The following is a 20085-nucleotide window of genomic DNA, read 5'->3' as shown; positions in this document are numbered from 1 at the left end:
GTGGAAGGATATCTGCCGTCCGTGCTTGTCGATGGGCCGGCGGTGAGGCAAGTTAATGCGTTGGTTGCGGTCCCGGTGCACCCTCTCTACCAGGCCATGGTGACGTGTCCCCCTGACACTGTCCAAGGCCCCTGGGAAGCCACCCTGAGGAAGAGGGAGAGCGGGGGATGATAATATGAGAGAGAAAGACACACACAAACGAGCCAAAATGTTTTGGCAACTAAATACCTGGTCTCCTGCCACAACCTGAGGGACAGTCCGTAAGCCAAAAAATGCTTCCATGCCATTACTATTCCATTATTAGTAATCATGTTACAACTAGTACCAGCATTACTTTTGTTATTATTCTCATTGTGGCTCTTAATATTATTAGAGAGACAAAAAGCGACAGGAGATATATATAGCGAGCGAGAGAGCAAGAGCGAGCGAGCGAGACAGGCTGGGGCAGAAAGAGAGAGCGAGAGAGAGGCTGGCGCAGAGAGAGAAAGACAAGAATAAAAAAAGCAAGAGAACAAAAATAACAGCTTTAAATCATGTCTACAGTGTTTAGGTACTACACAACTAACAACCTACTTTTACTCCATGATTTCAGACGGATATCATTCATTAAAACACTCAAACCCTAACCAAAATGAAAACCCTACAGTTACAATGAAGGAGCACTAACAAATGATTAGGATCAAGTGCAGCCAGGTCCATTAAACCTGTACTAGCATCTCTAAGGAGGAAAGAGTCATGTTTTTCTACTGTGATATCGAGTCTGGTTTCTAGTTCTATGTCCCAAATGACACCCTATTCCCTTTATTGTGCACTACTTCTGACCAGGGCCCATAGGGATCTGGTCTAAAACAGTGCACTATAAAAAGAGAATAAGGTACCATTTGGAATGCAGCCCTAGATCCAGGGATCCCTAATCCCACCCCTCAAAAGAGCCATTCTTCAACACAACAAGGGCACTTTTACCTGGAGCTACTGTATTGTAGCATACACATCTAGGCTAACGTTAGCACTCTATCCTCTGAGGACAAACCGATTCAGGCAAGCCCACGTGGGCAGCTACAGCGCTATCACATTCACCCACTGTGTGCATTTCTTCTGGGGCTGAATGAGACAGACCAAAGCCAGAACACAGATCTTAGTACTTTGTTGTTGCTTGTCTGGGTTGGATAACATCTGAATTATTTAGTTGGAGTCCTCAAGAGAGGCTTGCTGTTTTGAATTTCTGAAAGTATAGTGCTATACTGTGCAGAGCGCCGTGTGTGTGGGACCATCTAGGGGGTCATTGAGGTCTGGATTTGTTGAGAAGGACATTGTCTCTGTTAGGCAGAATTACAAGGAGAGTCTCCGTTTCCAGAAACTGTCACACATGCTGTAGTGTTTACAATAAATGTGCATCAAACAGTGGTTTTTACAGTAAGTGTACCTAACATAGTGTCGTTTTTACTGTAAATGTGTGTTGCTGGGCGAGAGGACAAGGGGGCACAGTTTGGTTGATCTCTTTGCCAAAGCCATGCAAAAGCGTGAGTAGGACTACTCTTCAAAATACATACTCATACCAATCTGGTGGCCCTTCTTGGTTGAACGTCTAGTTGGTGCATATAAATGTATTGGCCATATAAGTAATGACCAAACACGTCAAATGAGGCCTAGGTATAGCAGATACCCATAGACTTCCAGTTATTGCGCTAACACTAGTTAACATTGGCTCGCAAAACTACCTCCAACTTCCTTCATACTGGACACAGAAACATACAAATGGTATCCACGAGTTCATCTGACTCTGAGGAAGAAGATAAGGGGCCTCATTGCCAAAATCCAGAAGTATCCCTTTAAGTCTACAGTAATATTGTTTAAAAAATGTTTTTCATTATCTAGCCATTTTATCTGCTACAGCAAGGGACCATGCTCAGACAGCTTGACGTTGAATACCAAGCAGTGAAAACTTCAGTTGTTTCAATGCGTCTATACTACTGCAATCATAGTAGCACTGTAATCCTGGCAGATAAGGCTGTGAGAGTTACAGTTATGGTGTTATAGTTGGACTTGGTTGCGTTCGGGAGGGTGCAACGCACTGAAACGATGCAGCTAGAAATGTAAAGTCCAACATGGACATTAGACCTTACTGTACTGGACAGGAAAGCATTTCTATCCAAATGTTCCATAACACTATTGTACACTACTACTTAGTCTAGCTTGGCAGACTTGTACAATATTGACATTTAAATTACTGACGGGTCATGGTACCCTGTGCCTGAGTTTGGCAGAGGGTGTAACACAGCCAACTAGTCCACATGTTATCCCCACGCCAGAGACCGGAGTTCACTTCCTAGAGAGAGAGAGAGAGACCGGAGTTCACTTCCTAGAGAGAGAGACCGGAGTTCACTTCCTAGAGAGAGAGAGAGAGAGACCGGAGTTCACTTCCTAGAGAGAGAGAGATAGAGAGAGAGACGAGAGAGAGAGAGAGAGAGAGAGAGACCGGAGTTCACTTCCTAGAGAGAGAGAGAGAGAGAGAGAGAGAGAGAGAGAGAGAGAGAGAGAGAGAGAGAGAGAGAGAGAGAGAGAGAGAGAGAGACCGGAGTTCACTTCCTAGAGAGAGATCTGAGAGAGATCTAGAGAGAGATAGAGATAGATAGACACACTGCTCAAAAAAATAAAGGGAACACTTAAACAACACATCCTAGATCTGAATGAAAGAAATAATCTTATTAAATACTTTTTTCTTTACATAGTTGAATGTGCTGACAACAAAATCACAAAAATAATCAATGAAAATCCAATTTATCAACCCATGGAGGTCTGGATTTGGAGTCACACTCAAAATTAAAGTGGAAAACCACACTACAGGCTGATCCAACTTTGATGTAATGTCCTTAAAACAAGTCAAAATGAGGCTCAGTAGTGTGTGTGGCCTCCACGTGCCTGTATGACCTCCCTACAACGCCTGGGCATGCTCCTGATGAGGTGGCGGATGGTCTCCTGAGGGATCTCCTCCCAGACCTGGACTAAAGCATCCGCCAACTCCTGGACAGTCTGTGGTGCAACATGGCGTTGGTGGATGGAGCGAGACATGATGTCCCAGATGTGCTCAATTGGATTCAGGTCTGGGGAACGGGCGGGCCAGTCCATAGCATCAATGCCTTCCTCTTGCAGGAACTGCTGACACACTCCAGCCACATGAGGTCTAGCATTGTCTTGCATTAGGAAGAACCCAGGGCCAACCGCACCAGCATATGGTCTCACAAGGGGTCTGAGGATCTCATCTCGGTACCTAATGGCAGTCAGGCTACCTCTGGCGAGCACATGGAGGGCTGTGCGGCCCCCCAAAGAAATGCCACCCCACACCATGACTGACCCACCGCCAAACCGGTCATGCTGGAGGATGTTGCAGGCAGCAGAACGTTCTTCACGGCGTCTCCAGACTGTCACATGTGCTCAGTGTGAACCTGCTTTCAATCTGTGAAGAGCACAGGGCGCCAGTGGCGAATTTGCCAATCTTGGTGTTCTCTGGCAAATGCCAATCGTCCTGCAGGGCGTTGGGCTGTAAGCACAACCCCCACCTGTGGACGTCGGGCCCTCATACCACCCTCATGGAGTCTGTTTCTGACCGTTTGAGCAGACACATGCACATTTGTGGCCTGCTGGAGGTCATTTTGCAGGGCTCTGGCAGTGCTTCTCCTGCTCCTCCTTGCACAAAGGCGGAGGTAGCGGTCCTGCTGCTGGGTTGTTGCCCTCCTATGGCCTCCTCCACGTCTCCTGATGTACTGGCTTGTCTCCTGGTAGCGCCTCCATGCTCTGGAAACCTTCTTGCCACAGCCCGCATTGATGTGCCATCCTGGATGAGCTGCACTACCTGAGCCACTTGTGTGGGTTGTAGACTCCGTCTCATGCTACCACTAGAGTGAAAGCACCGCCAGCATTCAAAAGTGACCAAAACGTCAGCCAGGAAGCAAAGGAACTGAGAAGTGGTCTGTGGTCCCCACCTGCAGAACCACTCCTTTATTGGGGGTGTCTTGCTAATTGCCTATAATTTCCACCTGTTGTCTATTCCATTTGCACAACAGCATGTGAAATGTATTGTCAATCAGTGTTGCTTCCTAAGTGGACAGTTTGATTTCACAGAAGTGTGATTGACTTGGAGTTACATTGTGTTGTTTAAGTGTTCCCTTTATTTTTTTGAGCACATATATTTTTTTTTTTTTGAGCACATATACATATACATATACATATATATATATATACATATACATATACATATACATATATATATATGTGTGTACACATAATGTCAAAGGCACCTATTGGTGGATGGGTAAAAATAAAGCAGATATTGAATATCCCTTTGAGCATGGAGAAGTTAATAATGCATCCCATAACATTTTTACATGGAAATAGCTGTTCTATCACTCAGCCTAAAGTAGCAGCCAATGTTAGGCTTGACATTAACCTGTTTATCCAGGAGGTGACTGACAATGTTGTTGTGTTGGATGGAAGAAACAACTTTACAAAATAAAATACATTATTCCCATACCATTACTACAGAGAATCAGACAATGATGCTACCCTCTGCCTATTGGCTACTTAGCTTATTCAAGCCTGTCTCAAAATACAACACTGCCCCTTTAAGACAAAAATAAGCTCTTTACCTACTCGCTTTTCAAAGATGTCTTCACTCCCCTATTCCTGATTCCAAATGATCTGTACCTGGCCTAATAACTCACTAACTAGTAAAGGATATGAACTAAATGTGCACACGTGGCTACATGCAGCTCTCACTTTGATCTCAACACAAGCGCATCTACTCATGACCACAACTGTAAACACAGTCCAGTTCAAAGTAAATGGCACAGATCCATATATGGCAATGGCCTACTTGAATATAGGCCTACTGCAGCGCTGTTTGGTTATGGGCTGAGTCCTGTGTAATAGAATCCTGTTATTGCCACCAAAGGTGCTTCTACAAAGTATTGAAGCAGGTGTGTGAATACTTATGGAAATTAGATATTTCTGCATTTCATTTTCAATACATTTGCAAAAATGTCTAAAAACAGGTTTTCAATTTGTCATTATGGGGTATTGTGAGTAGATGGCTGAGATAATAAAAAAAAAGATTTAATTTTGAATTCAGGCTGTACCAACAAAATGTGGAATAAGTCAAGGGGTACGAATACTTTCTGAAGGCACTGAATATAAAACATTTGAGAAAAAAAAAGGGAGCATGATTGTTAAGGGGGGGCTCACCTGGAAGTCAGCGCTAGCGTTGCCGATCTGGTTGACGTTGGGCAGGGAGCCTCCATAGTACTGGGCCCTGGTCTGGGTCTGACGTAGCTGTTGGATCTTCTGGAACTGCACCTGTTGGTCAACAACAACATTGCAGTCAGTAACCAAGGAGCCACAGGGGAAGGAGGAGCAGGATTTATTAGAGGGATGTCCAATAGCGGTCCTGCCTGGAGGTGTGCAGTACAGGCTTCTACAACAGGTTGGTCAAAACAAGCATTACAATTGGCTTAGAATGCGTCTCGACCATACTAAAATAACCTGTTAAGTACGGGTAAGCTAGACGCAAAAATATGAATGTTGTTTTCTGTTCCATCAGGGGAAATCACTGCTCATCCACTATCCCATTAAGGCATCTAGGCATTATTTCCCCTTGCTTCTTGGTTTGCAGGTGGGGTGTACAATAGTTGCCATCTGTCTCTCGACATTTGCAAGTTTCAATATTGAAAATTCGATCTCCACTGTCCTATTGAGAAAGTCTCATCCTGACACGTTCAATCTTTTCTCAACCAGTTGAAATCAGCATCATTTTTATGGATATATACAAAGAAATACAGAAACAGGTCAAACGACATGAAATGCAGCTAGTTTACTGTCCTACCAGCTTCAGTTTGAAGTAATTGCGTTAGCTGTGTAGTTGGTTAGCTCCTACGAACAGTGCCCTGACGAAAGAGCACATTTTCTATGGCGGGCAAAAATAACATCATTAGTTCATTGTTATGGATGTATCCAAAACATCTTAAACAAATGCAATTGCAGCTACTTTGCTGTTATTCTAGCTGCACTGTTTGAGCTGACTGTGTTAGCTGTAGTTTGCTAGCTAGCAAGGGATAAGAGCGTTGCCAGCCAGCACGGCAAAGGAACATTTAGAACGAACAACTGGGTCGCGTCCATAGACATAGAACAAAAAGATTTAACGTATGGGTCGCGTCTCTGGCAACCAAAACGATAGAGTCAACGGCCAGCCGGCTTGGCTAGCAACCATACAGTGAGGGAAAAAAGTATTTGATCTCCTGCTGATTTTGTACGTTTGCCCACTGACAAAGAAATGATCAGTCTATAATTTTAATGGTAGGTTTATTTGAACAGTGAGAAACAGAATAACAAAAGAAAATCCAGAAAAACACGTCAAAAATGTTAGAAATTGATTTGCATTTTAGTGAGGGAAATAAGTATTTGACCCTCTCTCAAATCAGAAAGATTTCTGGCTCCCAGGTGTCTTTTATACAGGTAACGAGCTGAGATTAGGAGCACACTCTTAAAAGGGAGTGCTCCTAACCGCAGCTTGCTACCTGTATAAAAGACACCTGTCCACAGAAGCAATCAAGCAATCAGATTCCAAACTCTCCACCATGGCCAAGACCAAAGAGCTCTCCAAGGATGTCAGGGACAAGATTGTAGACCTACACAAGGCTGGAATGGGCTACAAGACCATCGCCAAGCAGCTTGGTGAGAAGGTGACAACAGTTGGTGCGATTATTCGCAAATGGAAGAAACACAAAAGAACTGTCAATCTCCCTCGGCCTGGGGATCCATGCAAGATCTCACCTCGTGGAGTTGCAATGATCATGAGAACGGTGAGGAATCAGCCCAGAACTACACGGGAGGATCTTGTCAATGATCTCAAGGCAGCTGGGACCATAGTCACCAAGAAAACAATTGGTAACACACTACGCCGTGAAGGACTGAAATCCTGCAGCGCCCGCAAGGTCCCCCTGCTCAAGAAAGCACATATACATGCCCGTCTGAAGTTTGCCAATGAACATCTGAATGATTCAGAGGACAACTGGGTGAAAGTGTTGTGGTCAGATGAGACCAAAATGGAGCTCTTTGGCATCAACTCAACTCACCGTGTTTGGAGGAGGAGGAATGCTGCCTATGACCCCAAGAACACCATCAAACATGGAGGTGGAAACTATGCTTTGGGGGTGTTTTTCTGCTAAGGGGACAGGACAGCTTCACAGGGACGATGGACGGGGCCATGTACCGTCAAATCTTGGGTGAGAACCTCCTTCCCTCAGCAAGGGCATTGAAAATGGGTCGTGGATGGGTATTCCAGCATGACAATGACCCAAAACACACGGCCAAGGCAACAAAGGAGTGGCTCAAGAAGAAGCACATTAAGGTCCTGGAGTGGCCTAGCCAGTCTCCAGACCTTAATCCCATAGAAAATCTGTGGAGGGAGCTGAAGGTTCGAGTTGCCAAACGTCAGCCTCGAAACCTTAATGACTTGGAGAAGATCTGCAAAGAGGAGTGGGACAAAATCCCTCCTGAGATGTGTGCAAACCTGGTGGCCAACTATAAGAAACGTCTGACCTCTGATTGCCAACAAGGGTTTTGCCACCAAGTACTAAGTCATGTTTTGCAGAGGGGTCAAACACTTATGTCCCTCATTAAAATGCAAATCATTATAACATTTTTGACATGTGTTTTTCTGGATTTTTTTTGCTGTTATTCTGTCTCTCCCTGTTCAAATAAACCTACCATTAAAATTATAGACTGATAATTTCTTTGTCAGTGGGCAAACATACAAAATCAACTTTTTTCCCCTCACTGTAGATGTGTCAGAACTACGCCTATATTTTGTTGAGGGATGAAAGTAGCCTGTGAATAAATGTATCAAAATAACATTTAAAAACATTTATCGTAACCCGTTGTAGAAAAGCCATTGTACACTCGAGGTTGTGCAAAACAACTTTTTTTACTCTGCTCCGCCCTGTACCTATGACCACAGCACAGCTAAAAAAAAAAGTTGTTTAGCATGCCCTCTAGAGTACAACCGCTTTATTTTGCTCCAGCCCAGCATTGACTCCTCTCCTACTCCTGCCTACATGACTAAGATTTGCCAATGGTCACCCCTGGGCTATAATTGCATCCATTACAATGCCGGTTAACACAGCAGCTGCATGGGGATAATAAGGGCAAGATATGGACAAGACAGCAAGAGTGACATAAAGTTGTGCATCAGAAAAATAAGACGCAATGGAAGTTGTTGCTGGTTTCGTTTATTGGCTCAAATCAAACATTGCTGTGAATGTTGGCTGTATGGTTCATATACAACATATAATACTATCAATTTCTTATGTAATGAAATGACAGAAATCCATTGGGTTTTAGACAAACAATACTAAGGTTACGCTTTTGCTCATGGATGTGGGGAGGTGTGTCATTTCTGTCCAATGACGTAGTCTAGTTTCTGGAGAATACATCTGTCCATTAAAGGGAACTGCCAGAAGCAAATATTTTGTAACCTATCCATTCACCAATTCATAGAAATGAGTCTGGTATAGCAGCCTGTCTCCACACCGGGGCCCGTATCCATAGTGTCTCAGAGTAGGAGTGGTGATAATGAATAAGAGTAGGCTATATGGACAGATCCTAGAGCAGCACTCCTACTCTGAGACACTTCGTGGATACAGACCCTGTGCTCCTCCAACACAGGACCAACTCAGGGACCACACAGACCATGGTTTGTTCGGCTAAGGTAAACAGTTCCAATTATCAATTCTGATCAGGAAAAGGCAAATCCGTGGGGCGTTTCTTCCTCACACTAACCAAAGGACAAAATTTGAATCTCAAAGACTGACCTCATTTGATGCAATCAATGGGTTTACACAGAAGAGGAACTCAGAGAAGAGAGGACAGTAAAAGAGTTGACAAGGAGCTAAGCTAGGTTTAATTTAACACTATACAGCCTCAGGGACATTCAGGAGACCTTTAGCTCTTGTTGTGATTAAATGTCATTCAAATTTAACACGTGGCTGGTGCTCCAGGGAAAGCTGTTTTCTCTCTGTGTGACAAGCCGGCAACATCCCGCAGGTGTAAGATGAGCCAATGTCTACAAAGTGAGAGAGAACGCCATTGATGTTGGACTAAGGCTGAGCGATATGGCTAAAAATCAGATGACACCAGTCTCAACATCAACAGTGAAGAGGCAACTCCGGGATGCTGGCCTTCTAGGCAGAGTTGCAAAGAAAAAGCCATATCTCAGACTGGCCAATAAAAAGAAAAGATTAAGATGGGCAAAAGAACACAGACACTGGACAGAGGAACTCTGCCTAGAAGTCCAGCATCCCGGAATCGCCTCTTCACTGTTGACGTTAAGACTAATGTTTTGCGGGTACTATTTAATGAAGCTGCCAGTTGAGGACTTGTGAGGCGTCTGTTTCTCAAACTAGACACTAATGTACTTGTCCTCTTGCTCAGTTGAGCACCGGGGCCTCCCACTCCTCTTTCTATTCTGGTTAGAGCCCGTTTGCGCAGTTCTGTGAAGGGAGTAGTACACAGCGTTGTACGAGATCTTCAGTTTCTTGGCAATTTCTCGCATGGAATAGCCTTCATTTCTCAGAACAAGAATAGACTGACGAGTTTCAGAAGAAAGGGCTTTGTTTCTGGACATTTGGAGCCTGTAATCAAACCCACAAATGCTGATGCTCCAGATACTCAACTAGTCTAGTCTAAAGGACAGTTTTAGTGCTTCTTTAAAATCATTACAGTTTTCAGCTGTGCTAACATAATTGCAAAAGGGTTTTCTAATGATCAATTAGCCTTTTAAAATGATAAACTTGGATTAGCTAACACAACGTGGTTGCTGATAAACGGGCCTCTGTACGCCTACGTAGATAATCCATAAAAAAATCTGCCGTTTCCAGCTACAATTTCCAACATTAAGTCTACACTGTATTTCTGATCAATTTGATGTTATTTTAATGGATAAAAAAAAGGACATTCAAAAACAAGGACATTTCTAAATGACTCAACTTTTGAACGGTAGTGTGTATACACACACACACACACACACACACACACAGAGAGATTTTAACGTTCTCTAAATAAAGCATTGTTGCATAATTTAAAGGTCAAAACACCCCATTGCAAAACAGTCAGGAATAATCTAATGAATTCAGGGCTTGTAAAATTATACCTTGACTAAAAATATGACTTCCACAACCATAAAGACCTACTAATAATTTCATAATTTTATCAAAATAGTTTCACCTGCATTTTTTTGCAATAATCATTGATCTGGCTTTCAAGTCTATGAAAATGCAATTTCGTTAGACATCTTCCTGGAATATGCACATTCAGCAATAGTGCCCAACATCTTGTAGCCGTCATTATAAAATATTAACAGAGGTCTCATAAACAATCACTCAAGCCCACCTTCTAGTGGGTAGCCAGCTAATCTTTATATTTCAAGTCTAGCCAACTTGGGTGTATTTGCTTGCTAACATGGTATAAACAGTTGAACTGTTTTGAATACACCCTCCTGTCCATCTCCACCTGTTTGTACAAACTGTTCACTTTGTTTAGATATTGAAATCAAGTGGCCTACCGGGATAAGATACTTACTACTAAGAATCAGAAGGAGTTGCCAATTTCTTATATAAATTAGGTTTGGGTGATATATAGTTTATATGGTATATTTCTAAATACCGACAGTATGATTTTCTAAACTTTTGGGGTTTTGTTTTTTGGGTTGGGGGCATCCCCCTATGACAAGAGCGTCGCACTACGCCACTGCTTATAACCATAAGAAATCTAAGACGTGTCAAACAAATGACATCCAGCTCAGGGCTCCAGGTAAGCATTTGGTTTGCTAACCCAGTGGCTAGATGTCAAGATCAAGTTTCCTGGTTACAGCAGAGACATACAACCCCCTCCTGGAACAAGATCCCTGTTACCTAAATTGTTTTGTGTGTGGTTGTTGAAATAGCACCCCTTGTGTGCACATTCGGTAATACCATATAGCCCAGTATGGTACAGAAACGGTATGAACATCTGGATACCACCCAACCCTATTATAAATCAGTATTTGTATGCTCACTGCACATTTATTAAAACACAGACCAGACAGCTAGCACATAACAGTCTGTTGCTAAAATGCTGCTAGCGGTATTTGGTACCGCAATGCTGCATTAGATTTTCCAAAATCATGTTTATTGATACTCTCATGTTAGTAGGGTCTGCTCTATTCTACATTTTGGGAGTTAAGACATAAAAAATGTATCGTTAGAAAAGTTCTCATTATTTAACTGTACAACGTTTCTAAGCGTTTCAGTGTCCATTTGACCGATTCTGTTGGACCAAACCTCAAATGCAAAAAGAGAGTTTAAACTGCTTGTTGTCAGCAATGAAGAAGTGTTCTTTAGTCTTTGTTGTTTTGAGTGGCAAGGGGAGGGGCTTGGTGTCTGTGTAGAAGTGGGAAAGTGCACAGTGAACACAGCACAGAAGGAGACAAGACCAAAAAGACAGTCATAAAAACTGGAGAGAATTTCTTTTGGAACATCGCACTAAACATACATTGAAATTAATTTGATATATCACCCAGCCCTATGTTGGACTGAGCATTTAAAAACCACAATCTCTGTTCTGAATCCAACATCCCCTAAAGATCCACTCGAGAGGGAATTTCCCCTTAATGCATAGCAATCTCATTGCCAAATCCAAAACTCCCTCTCTTTTTCCCAGCTTCCCAGATAGGAAGCCTACCTAACATGGCATAGCCTAACTTGGCATAGACCACACCTTAATATAAATCAACCTATCACAAGACCGTCACACCAAATACAAAACGCAGGACTATTTTAAATACTCCCAGCCAATCGGGTAAAACAGTGCTTAACGAATGGGGTTCTGGAGGACGGGATAATGCAACAAGACAACCCCAAAATACATCCATCATAAACAGAACACACATTCCAGCGCCTCAGAGTATCCAATAATAGTATTCATAAAAAAAGGCAGAGGGACAAAATTTCAAAGACCTTGCAGTGACATCATTCCCACGGGTTAAAAGAGGAAATCCAGGTGATTTCCACAACAACTCATAGGAGGGCCTTCGTGACAAACTGCAGATTAACAACATAGGAGAAGGAGAAAGCCTCTGCAGACCATGAAGCACCGGTGTAGACCTTTTTCACAAAGCAGGAAGACACTTTGCTAGTTTACAACAACAAACACTTTATAAAGACATGAACACTTTGCTTTCAGTAGAAACAGAAAAATCTGTGTAAGACTACATGTAGGCTACCCTATGCATTTATCCACATTAGCTGGCAAACTCAACCATTCAGTGAAATAGCCTAGGTTTACTACGCACAGTGGTGGGAAAGCAGTTTACCCTCAGGTGAAAACAGACTAGTGAGGTGCAAAATTAAAAATTGCTAGTTACATAGAGATATTATTTGACAATATCGCAATATGATTTTTGCACTAGTTGGCTGGACCTGCACCAAAACATTTTTCCTTCATTGCTTGTTCTCCATATAAAAAAATTTAAAAAAAGGAGCCAATTTGTTTTAAGTACTTAATTCCATGACTGATCAAAACTTGTTTTCTCATGGCTCTCTCATCCCTCTGCAGGAGCAATATGTTTGGAACATCAAACTACAGTAAAGTTACGGTATCAAATTCAATTGTTCTGGCTCTGTACTCTAGTACTTTGGACTTCAAATGATAAACGAGGTTAAAGTGCAGACATCTTTAATTCGAGTGTGTTTTCACCATATCGGGTGAAGCATTTAGAAAATTACAGCACTTTTTGTACATAGTCCCCCTATTTTAAGTGACCAAAAGTATCGTGACAAATTCACTTATGTGTATTAAATCTGGTCCCATATTCGTAGCACACAATGACTTGATCAAGTTTGTCACAAAAAAAATTGTTGGATGCATTTGCTGTTTGTTTTGGTTGCGTTTCAGATTATTTTGTGCCTAATAGAAATGAATAGTAAATAAAGTATTGTGTAATTTTGGAGTCACTTTTATTGTAAATAAGAATATAAGTGCTGGAGTACAGAGCCAAAACAAGAAATGTGTCACAGTCCCAATACTTTTGGAGCTCACTGTATAGAATTGCAATTCATATCGGCACCAACATTTCACGACAATATTGTATTGTGAGGTCCCTGGCAATTCCCAGCCCTGAAACAGACCCAAACACAGAGCCACTCGAGCACTTTCAACTCAGCCTGTAGTTGCCTGTTGTGAATGTTGAAACGGTGAGTTTTAATTACAGCCGTTTTCTGGCAGCGTCTCATGGACTCCGACAACTGCAACCCACTCACTGGGCCTCGGTCTCTCATGGGTCATCAACAGTTCATACCTTACAGGCAACATCACTCAGAGTAGCCTCCAAACCACATCTCCTTTAACTGGCCATTTCAAACTCTGGCGTCTCATAAAAGAAGACACTGAAGCGATGGTATGAAAATAACGTGAATGAAACCTTTACATTTTTTCCCAGGAGATCATGTTAGTTTTCTTGACTGTGCCTTCACGTTTCAGAAGGCAGAAAATGAATCAAATCAAGAGATTTCAATTCAGCTTGTGATTGCGTGGAGGTGGGCATTCTTAATACCTGCCTTTGACCTTGTTCATTAGGGCACAACAAAACGTTTTGAAATGCTTTTCAATAGAAAGTGACAGGGTGTTTCTTTTTTTGACAAGTACAGTTAATACCTCCCTGTTTAATTCAGTTCTCTCCTGTTTGGTGCCTAATGAATGCAACCATTGTCAGCTCCCAATCCACAGTACAGGATAAATGTAACTGAAGGGTGGAAGAGGAGAGAAGGGGGAATGAATGAGATGTTATTGATATTCTCCACATCTGAAGAAGTAGGTCAATATGGACATTAGGAGTAATGTTTAACAGGTCACAGACAAGCCTGTTAGACGTCTATAGAAGCATTGGTTTAGCCTAGTCACTAATAGGGATGTAAACAAATTTGGGCACAAAATTGGCGAGAAATAAGCATTATGTGCGTATGGTACGTTTCTGGGATCTTTTATTTCAACTCATGAAACCAACAGTTTACATGCGTTTATAATTTTGTGCAGTATATATTTGTTTCTTGAAGAATATATGCTTCATGAGCGGAGTTCAATTGTCTTACCCAATCAGAACCCAAAATATAAGCTTGTTTTAATCCTTTGTTTGGGACAGTTTTAGGTTGTTGATTTTGGTCACTATCAATGAGCATTTCTCCTTTGCCAAGGTAATCCATCCACCTGTTAACTTCTCTACCATAAGTCGCCTCCAACGTTGTTTTAGAGAATTTGGCAGTACGTTTAATCGGACGCACAACTGCAGACCATGTGTAACCACGCCAGCTCAAGACCTCCACATTCGGCTTCTTCACCTGTGGGATCGTCTGAGACCAACCACCCTCACAGCTGATGAAACTGAGGAGTATTTCCTGTCTGTAATAAAGCCCTTTTGTAGGGAAAAAACGAATTACTATTGGCTGGGCCTGGCTCCCAAGTGGGTGGGCCTATGACCTTCCAGGCCCACCCATGGCTGCGCCCCTGCTCAGTCATGTGAAATCCATAGATTAGGGGCTAATTCATTTATTTCAATTGACTGATTTCCTTACATGAACTGTAACTAAGTAAAATCGTTGTTGCGTTTATATTTTTGTATATACAGTACATTTGGAAAGTATTCAGACTAGAGGTCGACCGATTATGATTTTTCAACGCCGATACCGATTATTGGAGGGCCAACCCCGATACCGATTAATCAGCCGATTATTATTATTATTATTATTATTATTTTAATAATGACAATTACAACAATACTGAATGAACAGTTATTTTAACTTAATATTATACATCAATAAAATCAATTTAGCCTCAAATAAATAATGAAACATGTTCAATTTGGTTTAAATAATGCAAAACAAAGTGTTGGAGAAGAAAGTAAAAGTGCAATATGTGCCATGTAAGAAAGCTAATGTTTAAGTTCCTTGCTCAGAACATGGGAACATATGAAAGCTAGTGGTTCCTTTTAACATGAGTCTTCAATATTCCCAGGTAAGAAGTTTTAGGTTGTAGTTATTATAGGACTATTTCTCTCCATACGATTTGTATTTCATATACCTTTGACTATTGGATGTTCTTATAGGCACTTTAGTATTGCCAGTGTAACAGTATAGCTTCCGTCCCTCTCCTCGCTCCTACCTGGGCTCAAACCAGGAACACATCGACAACAGCCACCCTCGAAGCAGCATTACCCATGCAGAGGAAGGGAAAAAACCACTCCCAAGTCTCAGAGCGAGTGACGTTTGAAACGCTATTAGCGTGCACCCGGCTAACTAGCTAGCCATTTCACATCGGTTACACCAGCCTAATCTTGGGAGTTGATAGGCTTGAAGGGGTGGAACGTTCCAACAGGAATCTGTTCCAAAACACGTAAAGTAAAAAGTTGCCAACCAACAACGCATACAAAGTAGCAACGCATACAAACCTAGCTAACTAGCTGCCGAATAGGCATCAACTCACCACGTAGCGTATTCTTAATGTTTGTCCATAGGCAAACACGTGAGGACAGACATTTTTCGGAATAAACGTGATGAGTGAAAAACGCTATGAAATAGACCACTCCCTACCCGGTATCTTATTCTGCCACTATACAACTTTGTATGCGTTGTTTTTTGGAAACCTTGTTATTTAGGAAGTTTTTGTAATAGATTCCTGTTGGAACGTTCCACAAATTAAGTCATAAACATCGCGATGCTTGAAGCACAGCGAAGTGCTGTTTGAATGAATGCTTACGAGCCTGCTGCTGCCTACCACCGCTCAGTCAGACTGCTCTATCAAATCATAGACTTAATTATAATATAATAAACACACAGAAATACGAGCCTTGGGTCATTAATATGGTCGAATCTGGAAACTATCATCTCGAAAACAAAAGTTTTTTTCTTTCAGTGACATACGGAACCGTTCCGTATTTTATCTAACGGGTGACTAAGTCTAAATATTCCTGTTAGGCATTGATGTTTAGGTACATTGGTGCAACGACAGTACTTTTTTCGCAAATGCACTTGTTAAATCAACACCCGTTTGTCGAAGTAGGCTGCAATTCATTGAAAATTAACAGGCATCGCATCAATCATATGCAACGCAGGACACGTTAGATAAACTAGTAATATCATCAACCATGTGTAGTTAACTAGTGATTATGTTAAGATTGATAGTTTTTTATAAGTCTAATGCTAGCTAGCAACTTACCTTTGCTTCTTACTGCCCTCGCGTTACAGGTAGTCAGCCTGTTAATCCTTGTGGAGTGCAATGTAAGCAGGTGGTTAGAGCGTTGGACTGGTAACCGAAGGTTGCAAAAACAAATCCCCCCTGAACAAGGCAGTTAACCCCCGTTTCTAGGCCGTCATTGTAAATAAGAATGTGTTCTTAATCTGACTTGCCTAGTTAAATAAAGGTGTAAAAAAATACATACACACACTGCTACAAAAAAATAAAGGGAACACTTAAACAACACATCCTAGATCTGAATGAAAGAAATAATCTTATTAAATACTTTTTTTTTTAACATAGTTGAATGTGCTGCCAACAAAATCACACAAAAATAATCAATGGAAATCCAATTTATCAACCCATGGAGGTCTGGATTTGGAGTCACACTCAAAATTAAAGTGGAAAACCACACTACAGGCTGATCCAACTTTGATGTAATGTCCTTAAAACAAGTCAAAATGAGGCTCAGTGGTATGTATGGCCTCCACGTGCCTGTATGACCTCCCTACAACGCCTGGGCATGCTCCTGATGAGGTGGCGGATGGTCTCCTGAGGGATCTCCTCCCAGACCTGGACTAAAGCATCCGCCAACTCCTGGACAGTCTGTGGTGCAACGTGGCGTTGGTGGATGGAGCGAGACATGATGTCCCAGATGTGCTCAATTGGATTCAGGTCTGGGGAACGAGCGGGCCAGTCCATAGCATCAATGCCTTCCTCTTGCAGGAACTGCTGACACACTCCAGCCACATGAGGTCTAGCATTGTCTTGCATTAGGAGGAACCCAACCGCACCAGCATATGGTCTCACAAGGGGTCTGAGGATCTCATCTCGGTAGCTAATGGCAGTCAGGCTACCTCTGGCGAGCACATGGAGGGCTGTGCGGCCCCCCAAGAAATGCCACCCCACACCATGACTGCCCCACCGCCAAACCGGTCATGCTGGAGGATGTTGCAGGCAGCAGAACGTTCTCCACGGCGTCTCCAGACTCTGTCACGTGCTCAGTGTGAACCTGCTTTCATCTGTGAAGAGCACAGGGCGCCAGTGGCGAATTTGCCAATCTTGGTGTTCTCTGGCAAATGCCAGACGTCCTGCACGGTGTTGGGCTCTCATACCACCCTCATGGAGTCTGTTTCTGACCGTTTGAGCAGACACATGCACATTTGTGGCCTGCTGGAGGTAATTTCGCAGGGCTCTGGCAGTGCTCCTCCTGCTCCTCCTTGCACAAAGGCGGAGGTAGCGGTCTTGCTGCTGGGTTGTTGCCCTCCTATGGCCTCCTCCACGTCTCCTGATGTACTGGCCTGTCTCCTGGTAGCGCCTCCATGCTCTAGACACTATGCTGACAGACACAGCAAACCTTCTTGCCACAGCTCGCATTGATGTGCCATCCTGGATGAGCTGCACTACCTGAGCAACTTGTGTGGGTTGTAGACTCCGTCTCATGCTACCACTAGAGTGAAAGCACCGCCAGCATTCAAAAGTGACCAAAACATCAGCCAGGAAGCATAGGAACTGAGAAGTGGTCTGTGGTCCTCACCTGCAGAACCACTCCTTTATTGGGGGTGTCTTGCTAATTGCCTATAATTTCCACCTGTTGTCTATTCCATTTGCACAACAGCATGTGAAATTTATTGTCAATCCGTGTTGCTTCCTAAGTGGACAGTTTGATTTCACAGAAGTGTGATTGACTTGGAGTTACATTGTGTTGTTTAAGTGTTCCCTTTATTTTTTTGCTCAAAAAAATAAAAGGGAACACTTAAACAATATATATATATATAAAATATCGGCAAATCGGTGGCCAAAAATGCCGATTACCGATTGTTATGAAAACTTGAAATCGGCCCTAATTAAATCGGCCATTCCGATTAATCGGTCGACCTCTAATTGAGACCCCTTCACTTTTCCCACAGTTACGTTACATCCTTATTATACAATGAATTTAATGAAATCAATGAATCTACACACAATAGCCCATAATGATGAAGTGAAAACAGTTTAGACATTTTTGCAAATGTATTAAAAATAAAACACAGAAATACCTTATTTACATAAGTATTCAGACCCTTTGCTATGAGACTCAAAATTGAGCTCAGGTGCTTCCTGTTTCCATTGATCATCCTTGCAATGTTTCTACAACTTGGAGTCCACCTGTTGTAAATTCAATTGATTGGACATGGCTTGGAAAGGCACACACCTGCCTATATACGGTCCCACAGTTGACAGTGAATGTCAGAGTAAAAACCAAGCCATGAGGTCGAAGGAATTGTCCATAGAGCTCAGAGACAGGATTGTGTCAAGGCACAGATCTGGGGAAAGGCACCAAAAACTGTCTGCAGCATTGAAGGTCCCCAAGAACACAGTGGCCTCCATTCTTAAATGGAAGAAGTTTGAAACCACCAACACTCTTCCTAGAGCTGAGCAATCTGGAGAGAAGGGCCTTGGTCGGGGAGGTGACCAAGAGCCTTATGGTTGCTCCGAATTTCCTCTGTGGAGATGGGAGAACCTTCCAGAAGAACAACCATCTCTGCAGCACTCCACCAATCAGGCCTTTATGGTAGAGTGGCCAGACAGAAGTCACTCCTCAATAAAAGGCACAAGATACCTTTTGGAAAACTCCAAGCGTGCTAACTAAAGGATTCTCAGACCATTAGAAACAGGATTGTCTGGTCTGATGAAACCAAGATCAGATGTTATGCTTGGCATTCAGGTAGAGGAAGCCTGGCACCATCCCTACGGTGAAGCATTGTGGTGGCAGCATTATGCTGTGGGGAAGTTTTTCAGCAGCAGGGACTGGGAGATTAGTCAGAATTGAAGGTAAGATGAACGGAGCAAAGTACAGCAAGATCCTTGATGAAGTCTTGAGCAGGTTATCCGACTGGGGCTAAGGTTCACCTTCCAACAAGACAACACAGGAGTGGCTTCAGGAAAAGTTTGAATGTCCTTGAGTGGCCCAGCAAGAGCACCGACTTCAACCCAATCAAACATCTCTGGAGAGACCTGAAATTAGCTGTGCGGCAATGCTCCCCATCCAACCTGACAGAGCTTGAGAGGATCTGCAGAAAAGAACAGGAGTAACTCCCAAAATACAGGTGTGCCAAGCTTGTAGTGTTATACCCAAGAAGACTGTTGAAGCACCTTTGGCAGCGTTTACAAAGTACTGAGTAAAAAGGTCTGAATACTTATGTAAATGTTATATTTCTGTTTATTTTTTTATTAACTAGCAACATTTTCTAAAAACATTTTTTTTTGTCATTAGGGTATTGTGTGTAGATCACATCAAACTCGCAATATTGACATGTGCAATATCCACACCACAAGAGACTTATATAGCATGCAATATTCTGAAACACATCTTAGCCACTTGTAACATTTGCTATAGTTTACTCTATAGTTTACTTTTTTTCTCCTCTTGCAGCTGCATCCCACACACACCAAGTGCCTCCCATAGACATTAAAACCAGTAGATGGTGATAGGAATAAGTGGATGACGTTAGCGCTGTGGAAACTCCCGATGGCGCATTAAGCCGGAAGTATTTGAATTGCCTTAATTCTTAATGACGTGATGAATTCTGCATCAGGGCGCGAGCATCCTCGTAGGCTGCCGTGATTGTCACACAGGACCACGTGCTGACAGACAACAAATGTAGTAGTCAGAATGGATCACAATTTAATTAAAATATCCTGATTTGTAACTAACTTTATAACAATTCACCATTGGGACTTGATCAAAATAAAACATTTTAGAGCTCAAAAACAGGCACCTAAATTCTTCTGGTT

The 20085-nt window shown here is 42.5% G+C and overlaps 1 protein-coding gene across 4 annotated transcripts in view; it reads right to left on the bottom strand.

Annotated features, from left to right (window-relative positions):
- LOC106562620 (CREB-regulated transcription coactivator 3-like) overlaps positions 1 to 20085 on the bottom strand; it is a 95153-nt gene that overhangs the window by 70162 nt on the left and 4906 nt on the right. For all 4 annotated transcript variants that reach the window (XM_045708667.1, XM_045708668.1, XM_045708665.1 and 1 more), the window contains exons 2-3: positions 5239 to 5349; positions 13 to 144 (exon numbers count right to left, since the gene is read on the bottom strand). In XM_045708667.1, the coding sequence (XP_045564623.1) occupies positions 13 to 144; positions 5239 to 5349 (243 nt within the window). The remainder of the gene's footprint in view (positions 1 to 12; positions 145 to 5238; positions 5350 to 20085) is intronic.

The sequence above is a fragment of the Salmo salar genome, chromosome ssa26, assembly GCF_905237065.1.
Source record: "Salmo salar chromosome ssa26, Ssal_v3.1, whole genome shotgun sequence".
NCBI lineage: Eukaryota > Metazoa > Chordata > Actinopteri > Salmoniformes > Salmonidae > Salmo > Salmo salar.
The sequence above is the reverse complement of the archived record's forward strand: the minus strand, read 5'-3'. Positions and strand labels throughout refer to the sequence as shown.